The sequence below is a fragment of the Canis lupus genome, chromosome 23, assembly GCF_003254725.2.
Source record: "Canis lupus dingo isolate Sandy chromosome 23, ASM325472v2, whole genome shotgun sequence".
Lineage (NCBI taxonomy): Eukaryota > Metazoa > Chordata > Mammalia > Carnivora > Canidae > Canis > Canis lupus.
In genome coordinates, this window is record NC_064265.1 from 19,635,065 (window position 1) to 19,652,912 (window position 17,848).

The window sequence follows — 17,848 nt, forward strand, 5'->3', positions numbered from 1 at the left end:
TTGTCATCTATCAGGGCAGAATAGAAGGTTAAGGCTTGAACCTCAGGAAGTGAGTATGTGATTCATTCAACAAGCATAGTGTGGGAATTATAGTTACAGTGTGCCGGGCATTGTGCACAGAGTGGCTGATAAAAAGGTAAGGTCTAACCATCCTTGCCTGATCCAGATGGCTCAAAGTTAATGCCATATAATATTTCCAAATGTGTTATTTGTGGAAAGCCTTTAAATAAGGTGGGGGGGAACCCCTCAGTTGCATATCTGAGCTGTTGGCATTTCTAATTCAGAGGGATGAATAGAACATTATTGTGTTGTATTCGGCACAAGTACAGCAGGAAAAAAAAAGATGCCTGGAGCCGTGAGCTGAGCATGAATCAGCAATCTCATTCTATTGTTCAGAGAATAATCACAATGCTGGAGAATGGAATTTAAGAAACATGCAGAAATGCCCTTCCCCCCAGCAGGAAACACACTGGCTAAACCATAGCATCGTGTTTTTTGGCTTCCTGAGCTGAAAGGAATGTAAAAATCTTGGAGAGAATTTAGGGAAAGCTGATTTATAAATATGGAAAATACAACCCGTAAGAAATGTGAGATGATTTAGATGCAGCTTTGGCACCCCCTAAGAAGTGGCATGCCAAGGGAGTGTTTATTCACTCATGATCAGGAAGTAGAGCTGTCCTAGCTTCAGTAAATAACAAGTGTTTCTCAAGTACCTGCTATGTGCTATGTCCCCACCACCCTGGGCCAGGTGGTGGGGAAAAGAAAAGTGGTCCCTACCATTTATCTTCTAATCTTTGGTAATGGGCAGGGAAGTACAGGGATACTATAAGGCAGCAAATGGTTCTCAAACTCCTGCATGCACCAGATTCGTCGCCTGGAGGGCTTGTTACAAACAAGACTGCTGGCTCCACCCTCAGAATTTCTGATTTAGTGAGTCTGAGGTAGAGCCTGAGCATCTACATTCTAATGAGTTCCTGGGTGATGCTGATGCTACTGATCTGGGGGACCACACTTTGAGAACCTAAAGAAATAAGCACTTGACCAGAAGAGGAGGGTGAGTGTGGGTTGAGTACAGAAGTCCGCTGGGAAAATGCAATGGTTTTGTTGCCACTTTTTAAATGTCTTCTCCAGTACATAACTAATGGTTTTTGATTAGCAGTATGCTTGGGACAAACCACATTGGCCATGGCTTTGCCACCACTGGGAAGGGTGGCAAGAAGCATGAGTAGAAAGTTCTTTGCAGGCCTGTGAACTCAAACAGGACATATACAGCAGGGTGGTGTCCAGTGACTTCTAATGAACGAGCATGCATGTAGGCTCACAGCAGCAGGTGAATGCCTAGAAGGAATGAGAGTGACAGTAGGGTGACCTACCCCTAGAGTTGTGTTCATACTCAAGCACTTCTCTCCTGACAGAAATTCTCAACGGCATCAGCTGGGAAGCCTCTTTTAGGTACACATGCCTAGGCCCAACCCTGGAGATGGTGAGCAAGTCTTCTCAGCTGATTCTGCTGTGAGATTAAGAACCACTTCCTTCTTGAGATTAAGAACCACTTTCTCTTGGAGTGCCTGGGTGGCTCAGTCATTTAAGCCATCTGCCTTGGGCTCAGGTCATGATCCCAGGCCATGTTGGGCTTTCTGCTCAGCAGAAAGCCTGCTTCTCCCTCTGCCTCTCCTCCTGGCATGTGTGCTCTCTCTCACTCACTCTCAAATAAATAAAGAAAAGAACCACTTTCTCCATGCTTGAGCTGCATACTTAATGTAAGCAGAATGCAAAGCCATCCTCTTTGGAAATGCAAAGCTCCTTCATATTCCATGTCTTGTTGTCACTTTATTACTGTAAGACTTGAGTGTCTCTGATTTGAGAGACATTTAAAACATTAGTGGCCTTCAGAGGAGGTAGCTCACTGTCCACCATCAGAGCTGGGTGCCTTGGTAATCACCTTTCACTGGTCATGTTCTAGACAAAGCTGACTGTGCTGGTCAGGAATGGAGTAGCTGGGTTGCCTGCCCAGTGGCAGTGCAGCCTACCCAGGTGGCACCTCAGTTTCTCTCACATGTTCCCAAATGGTGTAGGCTGGTGACTCCCAAAACATGATCCCTGGAAAGTATAGTCAGATCACCTTGGAACTAGTTAGAAACACAGAGCCTCAGACTCACAGCCCTCCACCCAAGACTGGCTAAATCAAAAATTCTGGAGATGGATCCCAGCAATCTGTTTTAACAAGCCTTCCAGGTGCTTGCCAAAGTTTGAGAACCACTAGTGTAGGTCATATGTGGCTTCATTGCTTCATTGGCATATATGAAGAAACAGTACAGGATGGAAAAGCAGGCAACCTGCCATCTATAGATCTGTTGAGATACTCATACAACTCTTCCAGCATGTTTAACATCTCATGCTCATCTGTCAGATTTCCACCTAAGGACTTACTACCAGGCCAGCTTCTTGGCTACCTTTGGCATGCCTATAACTCCCAGTGAAAATGTGACTTTATGGCATTCCCTTTCTTTCTTTTTTTTTTTTTTTAAGATTTTATTTATTTATTCATGAGAGAGAGAGAGAGGCAGAGACACAGGCAGAGGGAGAAGCAGGCTCCATGCAGGGAGCCTGACATGGGACCCAATCCTGGGTCTCCAGGATCACACCCTGGACAGAAGGAGGCGCTAAACCGCTGAGCCACCAGGGCTGCTCATGCATTCCCTTTCTTATACAATGCAAGGGCTGTGCACTTTTTAGAGACTTCATCACAACTGCCCCTGTGACAAGGGCTCAGGAAATGCTATTGACTGTTGGCCAAATCTTGTTTGTTCCCAACACTGGCTTAAATCCTGCAAAGGCTTTGCCCTGTGTCTCATTCCCTTATTCTCTACTCCATAGCAGTAAGTCAGGTTGACTTGCTTAGCAGCGTTAAGTTGAAAAGTCAAATTATGTGGCCATGGCCTCGCAAAGAGTGAGGGGTAGAAAGAGGTCATGTAAACATCAGCCTTCAACTATTCACTGAGTCCTGAAACTGTTACCACCATGGTTCCCAAACTCTTAACAAAGGCACCCTGGGAGTGCCATGGCAGACACATAGTTACACAAGGGAACATCTTTAATTTTCAGGGGAAACACAGCAATGACTATCAGCATACAAATACTATTCTTAGGTTATTTGGACCTTATTACTTAGCAAATGGAAAGTTTAATTGTTTCTTTTGACCTGGGGTTGCTGTGAAGAAATTACCAAAACACTAACCATGTCATGAACTGAGAAAGCTGGGATCTCTGTGTCCTAGTGCCACTAACTCCTGGAGGAGGGATAGATGGGCTCTACACCTTCTGATCAGAATATTTTAGCCAGACATTTAAGGAAATATATATTCAAGCTTTAATTTAAATATCAGGGAATAAAAAATATAAGAAAATTGTAACTGCATGAATCTTTCAGGGGCTTTTCTTTCTTACCTCTCACCTAGATCTGCCCATCTCAGCTCCCTGCCTCAGTGCTTCACTAGGCTTCCTATAGTTATTTTGAAATAACAACCTAAATTCTCATTCGGTGCCCCAGCTCTTCCTTTATGACTTAAATGTAGTGGATTAATTCTTACAAATTTGAACTAATGATTGCTCTGGTGCATTTCTGAAAATCACCTTTAAAACAGCTTGTTGAAAGGCAAAATCTAGCTGTGGATTTAAGGTCAGCCAAAGACCTTCATCAAGCAAGAAACCAAGGAAGGGGAGAATGGAGACAGTATAAAGTTTATGAAGTATTTCTTTTTAAGATTTTTATTTATTCATGAGAGACACACAGAGAGAGAGAGACAGAGAGACAGAGACAGGCAGAGGGAGAAGCAGGCTTCCTGCAGGGTGCCTGATGCAGGACTCGATCCTAGGCTCCTGGGATCACGACCAAAGGTGAAGCTCAACCACTGAGCCACCCAGGTTCCCCTTTGAAGTATTTCTATAGGAACTTTGTAACATAGTCCTCCTCCGCCTCCCACAATTTTAGCATTTAAGAAGTGGTTAACAATTATAACGATGTTTGGGCAGCCTGGTGGCTCAGCAGTTTAGTGCCGCCTTCAGCCCAGGGTGTGATCCTGGAGACCCAGGATTGGGTCCCATGTCAGGCTCCCTGCATGGAGCCTGCTTCTCCCTCTGCCTGTGTCTCTGCCTCTCTCTCTGTGTCTCTCATGAATAAATAAATAAAATCTTTAAAAAAAAAAACGATTATAATGACGTTTGTAAGGAGAATTCTGTTTTCATCTTCAAGGAATTTTAGAGACAAATCAGTCTTCATAACACCTCTTTAGGGAAGAGGACTCTTTTTACCTGAGGGTTAAAAATCTACAAGGAGCTCACTGCAGATTCCAGAGGCACGAGCTGGGTCTGGGCAAAGCCATCCCTCTGGGATGTGGATGCTCCCTCTGTCAAAAGCTGTTGGAGAGGGTGGCAGTGGAGAAGTAGGTTCTTGTTTGTTGGTGTTGTCTTATTCATCATCAAACACTTTTAAGAAATCAATAATAAATCGTTTGCTTCAGTCCTAATGTTTTATTTTCACATTCTCATTTGTTGTTTTTCATGCATGTGTCTTAGTGAGTCACCTAACCACAATTATATATTCAAGCATCTGGTGGTTCTGCATGGTACCTTCATTCCTCAGGAGCTATTTAAGTCCCCTGGCATGATGAATTCGTTTTGAGTTCCTTCAAAACACACACACACACACCCACACACACAGGCACACACACGTTCTTGATTTTCATTGCTACAGGGAAGCTACCCTACTCTCCACCAGGTGTCAGTAGAAGCAGTTTTAACCACTCTGGCCAACAGGGCCTCTGTTGGAGTCATTTCTCCTGCTGTGTCAGACACTTCCTCAAACCACCCACTTGCTTCCTCTTAAAAGACTAGCTTCCACTCTGAAAAGTGTTCAGAGCGGATGGTCCACCTGCAGAGAAAGGTAGCTCAGAAGAAAGTGCGTTGTAAACACAGCTGGCAGTCAAGTTGATTCTCATAAAACTTTTACTGGCTGGTTACTTCTTTTCTAGTACTACATTATGTGGCCACAGATAGTACCAAGTTCCACTCAGGGTGATTATAAAATGAACGTAGTGGATGCTTTTAGATTCACAGGGAGCTTTTTGTTTGTTTTAAGCTCAGTCTGAGCCCAAGAACCCCACTCCTACCACTGTCTACCTCTAGTCCTCAAAGAAGAAACAGGATTTTACTCAGGCTGTGGCCCCAGAACCTAGCACACAAGGATGGAAGAATAACAGCATGGGTCACCGTCCACTTTGATGTTAGTGACCTTGTCCCTACCCTGAGACCGTTGAACATCCCCAGTGTCATTCTGTTGGTAAGTGGCAGGATCCACACTCTTTCCTATGCCACAGTGACTTTTGCCTGGGAGAGAGAAGGAAAAGGAGAATGGAAGAAGGAGAGAAGGGGACAAGGATTTGGCTTGGACAGAGGTTAAAATGAAAAGCAGAAATGAGCCTCACAACGAGATTGTTGAATATGAATTAAAAGGGGTGGATCGGGTAGAAGTAAAGTCTAATCACTTTACCAAGAACAAAAAAATCAGCCACAGCAAATTAGGCTCAATTTCAATCACAGATCCTGGTTGTCTTGTCTCATTCCCCGAAGGCAAAACACAACAACTGCTGAAAATCTCAAATGAAAATTATAGCTCTGCCATTCAGTAGTCATTTGCTGCTGTCTCCTATGCTGGGCCCTAGTTGCTTGCCCACCATATCCAGCAGAGGAATTCTGTCCCTGCCCTCCGCCCCTAGAGGTGATCCATTCAGACGAACATCTGGGCCACAGCACAAGTACCAGCTACTTCTGTTTTTCCACATCTTTAACACGGCCTTATGTTCCTTTTTAACCAGCCCCATTCCCAGTCTAACTGTGCTGGCTTTTTAAATTGTTTCCTCTTATTGATTTTTTTTTTTTTACACAACACTGCCAAATAGGGTTAGTTTTACCAAGTGGAAAAGGTGGATCACAGTGTGGTATGATTTGAATATACTTTGCCTCTGTTCTCTTTTATTTGAGTTCTTATTACTATCATCATAAATTTAACCATTATATATTCACTTCATTGAATCCTAGATTTCTTATGAAAATGCAAAGACTTCAGCAAAGGATAACTGGGACAGCATTTAGGAAGTTATAGAAATGGGAACAAATTCATCTGGGCACCCAACCTTCTTTGTTCTATAACAAATTTAAATGACTGTGAAAGATAAGCTAGAAAGGGAAAAAAAATTTCAAAAGGTAAAATTAAGTCTGGAAAAAGGAGAATGGCAGGTGGGAGAGAGGAGAAATATCACTTCCACTTTATCTTGGTGATAATGGGGTTTAGGAAGGTGGACTTCTGTGTTGTTATGAGTCTTCAAACCACCTCAGGATAGCTCAAAGTAGAGGCCAGATAATAGCTCCAATTTCTCACACCTTAGGGATGTTTGGGCCTGGCCAGAAGATTAGTAGATCATAATGATAGTGACTACAATAATGATGAACTCTTCCAATACCTTATGTTGATATCCTACTTTTAAATCTATAAAGCAATTTCAAATCCCTTTGGCCCTTATCATAACCCTGAAGGGGTAAGAAGTAAAGAGGCCATCTGAGATGGTTGAGCTACTGAGTTGAGACTCTAAACCATCTGGAATGATACCTGGTCCAGGAATCTTTCCTCTATACCTGGGCTTGAACTTGTTCTTAAAAATGTTTCCCAAATGGCAGAGTAAAGTTTTGATGGAAACGGGCCCTTCCCTCTAAGGGGCAGGGGATACAAAGGGAGACTCCAGAAGGGAGAGGATATTCAAAGTGGAGGCACCTGATGGAGATCCATAACCTCATTGCCTTCCTTGAGAGGTGCAGCCCACTCTGAAGGGATGGCCATTTGTCTTCACCCAGCAGTGTTTCCAGATGCCACAGAGTAATGGTAAGGCCAGAAGGGGGCCAGAGTGGGCCAAGCTGCTCTGGCCCCATCCCATAAACCCCAGCAGTACCCAATGCCCCACCATACCAAATAAACTTAGTAAAAACAGTTGCTTGCTATGTAGACACAACTTCAAGACACATCCTCATGGACTGCCCTCCACTCATATTGCCGTGACCTCTAAAATCCAGGAAGAATAGATTATCCATGTTTGTTCAATGTCAGGTGAGAGAGTGGGTGTGTCCTCCTTTGAGAGCCTTCCTGGTGTTAGTGGTCTCAACTTAGAGTCTGTGGTAAACTAACATTTGGGCATCTGACCTTTTACGCTGAATCAAGAGATTTGTCCATGAAAGCTACCCCTACCCCACCCTAGGGCACTTATGGCTTCCTTGGACAGCCAATGAAGCACCTGTTCAAGTGTTAACAGAGAAGCCCTATATATCTTCCTGTTCTGATGCATCAAGCCACATAATACTCCTAGACCCTTACTCCCAAGAGAGCCAAGGAAAATGGCCTTGAAAAGGCCACCAACACTCTCCTCAGAAAAGGTTGATGTAAAGACGTGAGGAGGATGTGATGTTTCATGTTAATTATGTACAGACTGTATAAGCAATGACTCACTGGACCCATATGGAAAGATTTTTCAAGGGGTGATTTTTACAGTTGTCCCTTCAATGTTGTCATTTCTAGAGGGAAAAGGGAAACACAAGGGGATGAATGGGTGTGCAGTCTGGGCAACTGCACTGGGGTTTACAAGATGGAGTTAAACGGTATTAACTCTGGCCCTAGTCTAGCTTTGTGACCTAGAACACTAAGACAGTAAAATAACAATGATCCCACACAAAGAGGTGCCACCCAAGGGGTTAACCTCCTGAGGAGTCCTCCACATTGCAGCAGAGTTCTCTTTCTCAAAGTGGGTCATTCTCTAAGGAGCTTCCTGAGCTCCCTATTTCCCATATGATGAAGACTGAATTCCATGGCAAACCTGTCAAGACCTGTCATTATCTGGCCCCTAACTACATTTACAGCTTCATTATTGGCCATGTTCTCTTCCCTCCCCACCCCAAATCATGTATCCTCTGCCAAGTTGCTCTACCTTTTGTTCTTTTGTTGTTCTTGAGCCATTCTTTATTCTCCACCTGGAAAATATCCTGTCTCATTTTTTTTTTCCTGTCTCATTTTTCAAAGCCAAGCTCAAATGTCCCTGTGGGTCTTCCTTATAGAGATAGAATTCATCACATTCTCTTTAGTGCCTCCAAACATACCTTTTATCATCTGGTCAACTCTTGTGCTGCTAATGTACAGACTGGTTCTTCACCTAAGCCCCCCAGGGGCAGGTAACATGAATAATTCATCTCAGATGATCCAGAGCTTACGACGGTGTCTGGTGGCATAAATGGAGTGGTCCTAGACCAAGTCCTTGGGTTGGAGGATTTGTCTTTAGCCTCTAGCCGTTTCTCTGAAACTCATCTTTCTTCCACCCAAAAAGGAATCTACTACTGCTTGTAGGTCCTGTTCGCTGTTCCCCTGACCAAAAATAGCTCACACTTTTTTGTGTTGCAGGATTTCTCTGCCTCTAGTACCCGTGATTCTTAGTCACACTGCATTGAAGAATAAAGAGGTAGACCACACAAAGAGTGGTGGGCAGCAAAGCAAAGTTTATTGAGCAAGACTATAAAGCTTTCAGAGAGGGATAGGGGCCCAAGAGGGCTGGCCTTGGAGTTTTTTAGATGAAGGGTTTTTATGAGCATCTTTGCTGAATATCTTAAGCAATCAGAATGTGGCAAGTCATGCCAATCAGAGCTTTGGTTATGTATTTGTCTCCCTATTAGACTAATGTCCACGTGCTAATGGTCTTTTTTTGCTGACATCTAGGGGTTTTTGTCTTAACTGCCCCTTGCCCATGATAGTGACAAATGTTTTGTGTTAAGTGTCTTATTTTAGGACATTTTGCAGAAGTCATTTCTGCAAAAGCTGCAAAGCAGAACGCTAGTGCATTCCTGTCTAAGCTGTAAAACAGGATGTTCGTGCTGCTTTATTTTAGCTGTCCTGACTCCGTATTTTCTTGTTGGACCCTGGTGCTGACTACCGAACTGGCCAACTAACTACTAACAGCACATCTCTTTTTCATTCTATTCAATAGATTGCATTTATATCAATTTATGTCTTTTCCATGAGCTTTTGCATTTTAACAATCATCAAAGCCTGCAGCCAAAGCTTAATGTGCATCCACACATGAGTTTGGTGGAGGAGGACCCGCAAATCTCCTGAAAATATATGCCAAATCATGTACTCATCTTTCAAGGGAAGGGTCCTATAACTTCCATTATATTCTTTGAGTAGACCAGATCTTGCCACAACCCAAAACAGTTGAGATCCACCAAGCTAAAGCAATGAAGCTTTAAAGAAGAATTTTAGGGAGAAGCATAGAGCAGGCCTTTGCACATCCCTAGAACCGTATCATACACCTGGCATCTGCTTTGTTGCAGAATGAAGACTCTGGTCTTCTCAAGAGAGGCTTAATCTGTCCTGAGAACAAGAGCAGCTTGAGGTTGGGAGATGGTGCGCCTTTGTGCATTTTTTCCTGCCTATAGGTGTGCATCTTCTTCCACCTAAGGTCAAGCAGAGAAAGTCCTCTGTCTCCTTGGCGGGCCCCAGCAGCATCTCTCCAGCCAGACCACTGACATACTGAATTAACGCTTCCCACATGACAGATCCTCACATATTTGAAGACCGTATGACTGTTCACTTTTTTAGACTCCCTTCCACACTTCTTGTAAGACATGGTTTCCATCAGCCTGGACATTCTACATGAGGCTTTCTCTTCAAATATAGCAGCCCAGATGTGGCCTGGCTGTTGTCCTATAGGCTACTTTTTTTTCCATCCATGCAGCCCAAGCTGGCCTCTGAGCTCCCAGAAGGTTGTAGGGAGCCCAGTGTCTTCCAGAGTCCCTAGACCTACATCCTACGTGTTTGTAATATAATAATTCTATTTGCTTCCCAGTTTCAGAGAACTCAAGGACAACTTCCCTGCCATTTTTTTTAATATATATGTGTTTTAGATGTTTTGGAGATGAATGCCCACTTTTGCATTCTTCCAAGGGGAACAAGTTTCACCTACAGGACATGGCATCAGACAGAGAGTGATTAAGTGAGCAGAAGAAGGAGAGCCCCGAGAAACTGTCCCACCACCTCTTGGCACACTGCACATGCGGCTTGTGTATTTAGCTGCTCCTGGCCAGGGAACTCCGCCTTCCCAGCCAGCTTGTAAAATGGATTATAAATTCCTGGAGGGCCAAGAGCCTCTAGTCTTAACCTATTTGTATCCCCAGTGTTTATCCCAGTATTAAATGCTCACATTGCATTCATAACAGTGTCTTATTTCTGTTTCCTTAATGTCACTTGCGTCCCTCACCATCTGCTGCCACCACGCTAGTTCTAGGCACTTTCATCCCTCCTCTAGACCTGCCGTAGCCCTCTGACTGGTCTGCTTTGACTAAGTAGCTCTGCAGCTTTAAAAACTCAATTAGGTACTCAAACTCCTCCACTTAAAACTGCAGTATTTAAAAGAATTACCCAGAGGGATGTCTAGGTGGCTCAATGGTTGAGCATCTACCTTTGGCTCAGGTCATGATCCCGGGGTCCTGGGATAGAGTCCTCCAACAAGCTCCCCACAGGGAGCCTGCTTTTCCCTTTGCTTATGTCTCTGTCTCTCTCTCTGTGCCTCTCACAAAAATAAATAAAATCTTTAAAAATAATAATAAAAATAAATAAAAGAATTACCCAGAATCATCCCTGTGCCCCAAGTGCAAGAATGAGAAGAAAGCATTAAATCATGACCCATGGAAAGGCCTAGAGAGGACAAGCACCTTCGGGTCCAGAGTTACCTCCACTAGGTAGCCTTTCTGGATAGCCCCTGGTAGGAGTGACCTCTGCCCCCTTTGAATCCCAGGCTGCTCTGAAGAGACACTGAAGGGGAAAGCTGCATACATTTCTGCATTTTTTAAACATGATTCTCTCCCTGTTGGGTTAGAAGCCTCCAGTGGATAGGCCCAGGTGTTATCTTTGGGCAAAGCCTGGGGGACAGCCGAAGCATAGTAGGACATCGATCAGGACCTCTGGACTGACCAACCAAATAAATGAATGACATACAAAAGGAATGTTCTCCATCCCATAGAGCTTGCCCAGGAGACTAAACTGAGTGCCATTCTCCCCCTCAGTTGGTCCTGAGATGCTGACATTATGAGAGGAGCTTCACCTAGAGCATCTGGGACACGGACCAATGCTGGGTCTCCCAGTAGGCTCTTCCCTGCCCATGAGCAGTGGGACTTGCTGAATGAATGATGTGGAATGCTGTATAGACCGTGTCTCGGCCCTTCCAGGACAGAGAGCTGCTTGTCAACTTCTTAGCCACTCCTTTGCCAACACATTGCCATCTGACCCTTCCTCCTCACTGACCTACTCAGTGAAAGCCTTCCCTGAATTTGTTTCCTTTCCTGACGAAAGAAAGGAAAGAAGAAAGAAGAAAGAAGAAAGAAAGAAAGAAAGAAAGAAAGAAAGAAAGAAAGAAGAGAGAGAGAGAGAGAGAGAGAGAGAAGAAAGAAAGAAAGAAAGAAAGAAAGAAAGAAAGAAAGAAAGAAAAAAGGAAGGAAGGAAGGAAGGAAGGAAGGAAGGAAGGAAGGAAGGAAGGAAGGAAGGAAGGAAGGAAGGAAGGAAGGACTCTTTATTTTCAAGCTTTCTTTATTTTTAAGCTCTTTGGACTTTGTTTTCTCCTTTGGCCCCATGACCACCTGGTGAGCCCCAGGCTCTGGGGGACCTTCTCTGTGTCCACTCCTCAGAACAAAGTCCCTCACTGACCCCACGCTGTGTCATAGAATGGCCAGGAAAAGAGGGCCCAGACACCTGCCTAGAGGGTTCTTAGACTTCCCTGCAATTACATTACAAAACTCTAGAGGTCATTGAAGGAAAACAGCACTAAATACTACCAAATACCATATACTATAATAATAGCAATACTATTATACTATTAATGCTCTGGTAATGGTAATCGTATAGTAGTAGTAATGGTAATACTAAAAGAAAACATTACTACATAGGAAAATTAGTATTAAACTTTGTGATGACAATATTTTTAAAGCCTTACTAAGATTTTTTTCCTCTTGTTCCTGAGTACTTTCTACTTTACACACAATTCAGAAGCCTATTCAATTGAAATTTTGAAAACAAAGATTATTTTACTTGATGGTATAGCAGAACATAACTGGGATTTTATAGTTTCACCTTTGAGATCATGAAAAGGAGACAAAACTGTTTTGACACACTTGTATTAATATTGTATTTTAATATTAGTGTTATCAGTAGAGACTCTTGGTTGCAAGTGGCAGATACCTGACTTAAACCAGCTTATGTAAACATGGGGACTGTTTTGCTCAGGAAGGATTGAGGAAGCAAACCCTCAGAGAGACAGGAGGGACACAGCTTGCCCTCAGGAAGAGCTGGAAGCTGGGATTGGAGCCAGTGCGTGAGTCTGAGATTGACATCCCTCACTTGGAGAAGCAAGGATATAGACTGAAGATGCTATACCCTAGCCACTCTCAGGAAAAGCAGCAAGTCAGTGTACTGGTAGCATTCTTGAAACTTGAGATGGAAAAAGAGACATGTAATCTTTAATAAAATATTATGTTGAAGACTTATTTATAGAAGGAAACCTGAGATTAAAAATTAAAACATCTTGTCAATTTACACGTATCACAGAGCCCACCGATGCTTCAATTTCCCTAGTTGTGAGTTGAGAGTAATGAATTGCCTCAAACTAATTAATGTATGTGATATTATTTGAAACAAAAACATTATGGAAAATACAGGTTATAATCTGTGGGTTTTTTTCTTGTCTTTTTCTTTGTAGGAGGTGTCAGTGAAAAAAAAGGTCCAGAATGATTACTAACCTATGACTCCCAACAGTATGACAGGTATCTATGTTTTTTTTATTTTCTTTGCATGTCTCCATTTGTGTTCCACCTAAAGAGAAATATAGAGTTTCTAAAAGATCAACCTAAGAGTCTTAGCAACAATTATTTCCAGTATTACTAAATGCAGATACATCCTATGAATACATCCCAACAAATGAGCTTTCATCTTCTTCAGAAATGAGATGCATCATCACCTGAAACCTATGGTGAAGAAATGATAATTCACAGCAAAAGGCTACTTTTTAGCTATCCTGAGATAACCCTTGCACACTAGCTACATTGACTCTTTACATTCACTTAGATCAATATAATAAATGGCTGTATACACTTAATGACTAGGGTCCAGGCATCTTCTCCCAAACGGGCTGTTTATTCCATTTAGCAGTAGAGTCAGAATGGAATATGATTAGATTGCAGCAGGTAAATGAGGTAGCGACTGTTAGCAAGGGACAAAGGAGACAGAATGACCCCCAAGGAACATAAAGTTGCAATAGCATGAATTCTTTGTGCAACACAGAGAGCAGGTGTTCCAAACTCAAAGGTCCCAGGGACCAGGCCAATAACACTAATGCCAGAAACAGATCCGGTGTAAGGGAAAACCACAAATAAAACTGAAGTACTCTTCAGAGAGAAACTTTCCTCCAATCTAGGTGATCACTGACAAGTAGGGATGAAGCCCAGGATGCGCAGATATTTCAAATTTTCAAAAGAAGTTGGAAATCCAGCTTTTAAATGAAATAGTCCCACTCACAAATATTAACGATTAACTTATAAAAAAGTCAAAGACTCAGGGGCCCATTAAAATATGTCTGCTGACTGGAAGAAACCCATGTCCTATCAGTTTTCTCAGTTTACAACCTCTGCTACCTACCTTCCAGCCTAGCACCAAGCCCCTACCAATTCTTGCAGTTCCTATGGCAGCAGGGCAGATACCCACAGATCTCTGCATGTCATGGGCACAGCGTGACCTTTGATAACCCATTCATGTCACCTCCTTACCCAGTGACAGACTAAACACTCAGGACAATTTCTCCAAGAATCCATTACCCAGGAGACCTGAGAAATTGAAGTGACCTCGAGTTGCCATTCAGCCTTCTGCAAGTTTGGAAGCCTCCCAATGACTATACACTGCCTCTCTCAGCATCATTGCTCTGCCCTTCTACCCACCTATACTGGAGCTCTTGGTACAGCAAAAAAGATGGGTTACCCAGATGGCTCCGTCAGTTGGGTGTCTGCCTTCAGCTTGAGTTGTGATCCCAGGGTCCTGGGATCCAGTCTTGTGTTGGACTCCCTGCTCGGCAGGAAGTCTGCTTCTCCCTCTCCCTCTACTCCTCCCTGCCCCACTCACTTATACTCTCTCTCTCTTTTTCTCTCAAATAAATAAATAAAATAAAATCTTATAAAAAAAAAAAAGATGGAGTGGCTGAACAAACCAGAGTAATTCATACCAGTAGGTGAGGGCCTCAGAACCACATCTCACTCCTTCCCCCTATTTTTACTCAGTAACAGACATCAAAACATACTCACCTCCTTCTATTCCACTGACGACCCAGCCAAAAATCCTCTCCCACTTAAATTTCACCTATTCTATGTCATAAACCTGGTCATTCAGTAGAAAATTAGTATAGATAAACCTTAGCTAGCTCCTTCATTTTTACTGATGAGTGGGGATCTCAGCCAGAAGGAATGAAACAGTAAGTCTTGGCAGGTACAGCCCCATGTGAGCACAGATACCCAACAGCAGGTATCCATACTGCAAAACCTAGGGAAAGTGCCCCTCTGATATAGGATAGTGTGGGATCAAGTGCAACACAAGGGTGGTTCGATACTCCACAATAATCTGCCCACTAGAAAAAGCCTCCAAAGATACAGTCTCAGAGAACATATCCATCTGAGACATAACGAAATTGCAAAGCTTGGTATAGAAGTGGGTAATACAATAGTTTTTACTTGCCATGGGGTTGGTTCCAGATAAAGGTCAAGAAGTAAGCATCCATTCCAGGTTCCTATAGAACAGAGGTCAGCAATTCTTTTTAAAGAGCCAATATAGTAAATATCTCGGGCATTGCTGACTACTCAGTTCTGCCATTGTAGCGCAAAAATCCATGGACTGTATAGACAAATGGGTTGTTTATGTGTCAACAAAACTTTATTTACAAAACAGGCAGCAGGCCAGCTTTGGCCCAAGGACCGTAGTTCACAGACCTCTGCTTCTAGAGTCCAAAGTAGTCCAGACCATCTTATTGTTGAGCATAACCCCCAAGGCAAAGTCCACTCATCTCCAAGACTCAGCTAGGAATCTCGGCTTACCCCAAGACAGTTCTAAACTGAGCCAGCTTTTCAGCTGATTTTGTAGAAGCCAAGATGCCTTCCTTGCATACTGAGCTGGAAGCCCAGGTGCCTTCCAATGGAGGAGGGATTTTTTCCTTCCCAGCATTTGCTTCATAGTGTGGAAACTAACAGTAGTTCTATTTGCAAAAGAAAATCTATTCCATACACACATATGCTCAGTGCATGTTAATGGACTCAGCTGAGAAAATTATTACTTTAGACTCCCTTGTTTGTGGACGAAATAAAACAGTATCCTTTTCTCTCTCTCTTTTGCTATGATCTCAGGCTTTGTGTTTATTTTAAGAAACCTAAAGAGCTTCTTTATATGGAAGACCATAGCAAAGTTGTAAGCCATTGGAACTAAGTGCTTGCTTTAGGAGTATAAGTTAAAGGGCAAATGTGCATATTTTCTTCTGTGAAAAACATAATAGGTAATATTACTGTTATGCAATACAGCTATCAATTAACCTTTATGAAAATAAAGCCATTCTTTAAATGAACAAGAATAAGAACATTGAATCTGTTTTCCTAAAAGCAAGCAGACCAGCATTTTCAGATAAAAGAACCACGTTGTTGGTATGTAGTCTCTCTCAGCCAGAATGCTTAATAAATTTGTATGTTTAGCATTAACACAAATGGAAATTTGGTTATTTTCTGGGGTTATTTATCCATCAGCTACAATGGAGTCGGGTCTTGCCAAAATGTTCTCATTGCTTTACCTAGTTTGAAATTAGGATTGCATGAAATCACTCATTGAAAAACACTGATTCTTAATGGAGAAAGTAAGAAAGTGCCTTATTATGGTATTTTATTAATCTGGAATTAAGCACTGCTTCCTAAGTAATCTGAGGGGAATTCTGCTAACATTTATGGCATCATAATGAGCTCTACTTTGCATAAAACCATGATTCACCATATAGGGGAGTTTGTTCCAAGATATGAATACCTAAAAATTCAAATACCAAAGTTAGAGGCTTTTGGCCTTGGTGCAAAAGAAAACTAAGAACCCTGACTTCTCCACATGTGCCTGAAGAAGCCGAAACAAGGACCTGTTGTTTGCATTGAACCAGGCTTTATGAAATTAGGATATGACATAAAATTAGCACAGAATTTAATGTTTCCATCCAGTCAGGCCCCCTGTCATTTAAAGTCCCAGTATCATGAATCCTTCTGTGTGAATAAAATATTCCCCATTCAGTTGTTTAAACTCTATCTCTTCTTCGTGGCCTGCTTGTCCATTTAACTTCCCTGTTGTGATGTTTGCCCTTTTTCTTTTTCTTTCTCTAGCTATTACTATGGAGTGTATCCTAGGCACTAAGGGAAGGTTGTTAGCAAGGATATGACTGTTTTCATTGTTTGACCCAACATTTCCATCATATGATCTCCAGATTGCTTGTTTGGGGCTGGGCTCATGTGTCAAGCAAAGGAAAGAATTACACACTTTTTTTTTAATTGCATTTTTTAAAAAAATTCACATTTCTCATGACCTCTGAGATGGAATTTTTTTTACATGTTTATTGACCACTTATATTTCTTCATCTATAACTCACTTGTTTGTATTTATTGTCTACATGCTTGTTATGGATTTTATATTTTTCTCATGATGTATAGAAGCAATTTACTATATTTTAGAATAATAACTGAGCCTATCACCTAATCTGTCAAGATCTGGAATTCCTTATTAAATGAGAAAGGGAGACCAGTTCTTCTCTTGTTCTCCTACTTTTACAATACTTCCCATTTGAACATGTATAAATCACATTTTCTTAAAGTAGAGCATGGGGGCATTGATGGTTGCATGTAAAGAAAAAAAGTAACCTGGAGTAATGTTTTCTGTGTTTTAAGACTATCCTAATGAACAAGTTTTTCAGAGTCAAACAAAACATCTAAGTTGGGAAAACAATATTTTATTGTAAGCCCGCGTCACTTTTCAGAGGCGGCTCTCCAAGTTTTCCTTAGGCTTTCCACATGCTCCTTATAACCATTTCATTCCTTCAGAAAGAGAATCACAGTTGTGTTTATGTCCTGTGATCTAAGTAGATCATCTTTTCATGGAATCAGGAGGCTACTGTCAGCAAAATAAGACACTATTCAAAGATAACTAATGCAAACAGTATACATATTGTTACTGTTTCCTGCTGTCAATAACTACTCTTCTGAAATAGGATTTTGGTCATGGCTATTTGGTAATCCATCATTTACTGGTAAACTCTCTGATTGTTGGACTTCTAATATAATGTTACTTGAGTACTGGTTTGTACATAAATTTGCACCTCTGATTGCTTCCTCAGGATAAAACTCTACTAAGTAAAAAATGCTAAATTAAAGGAACTAAACATCTTTAAAAACCTCTTCTGTTGCCAGATTGTAACCAGATTATTAGACCAGCTGAGACACCCACCAGTAGTACAGCATCCATGTAATCATAAATCTTCCAAATTTGGAGCTTTTTGGTAGTTAATTTTTGAAGTCATTTATTAGACAAAATTTTATCACAGCTCTTCAAAACTTTATGTTTTTCTTACTGATAATGAATTTGACTACACACACACACACACACACACACACACACATACTGGCCACTAAAAAGTTTTTTGTAACTTCCCTGTTCATTTAA

At 42.0% G+C, this 17,848-nt stretch overlaps 1 protein-coding gene across 21 annotated transcripts in view; it reads left to right on the forward strand.

Annotated features, from left to right (window-relative positions):
• Positions 1 to 17,848, forward strand: part of THRB (thyroid hormone receptor beta) — a 371,974-nt gene that overhangs the window by 257,691 nt on the left and 96,435 nt on the right. For all 21 annotated transcript variants that reach the window (XM_025461005.3, XM_025461011.3, XM_035705026.2 and 18 more), the window contains one exon: positions 12,837 to 12,900. In XM_025461005.3, the coding sequence (XP_025316790.1) occupies positions 12,879 to 12,900 (22 nt within the window). In that variant the 5' untranslated portion in view covers positions 12,837 to 12,878. The remainder of the gene's footprint in view (positions 1 to 12,836; positions 12,901 to 17,848) is intronic.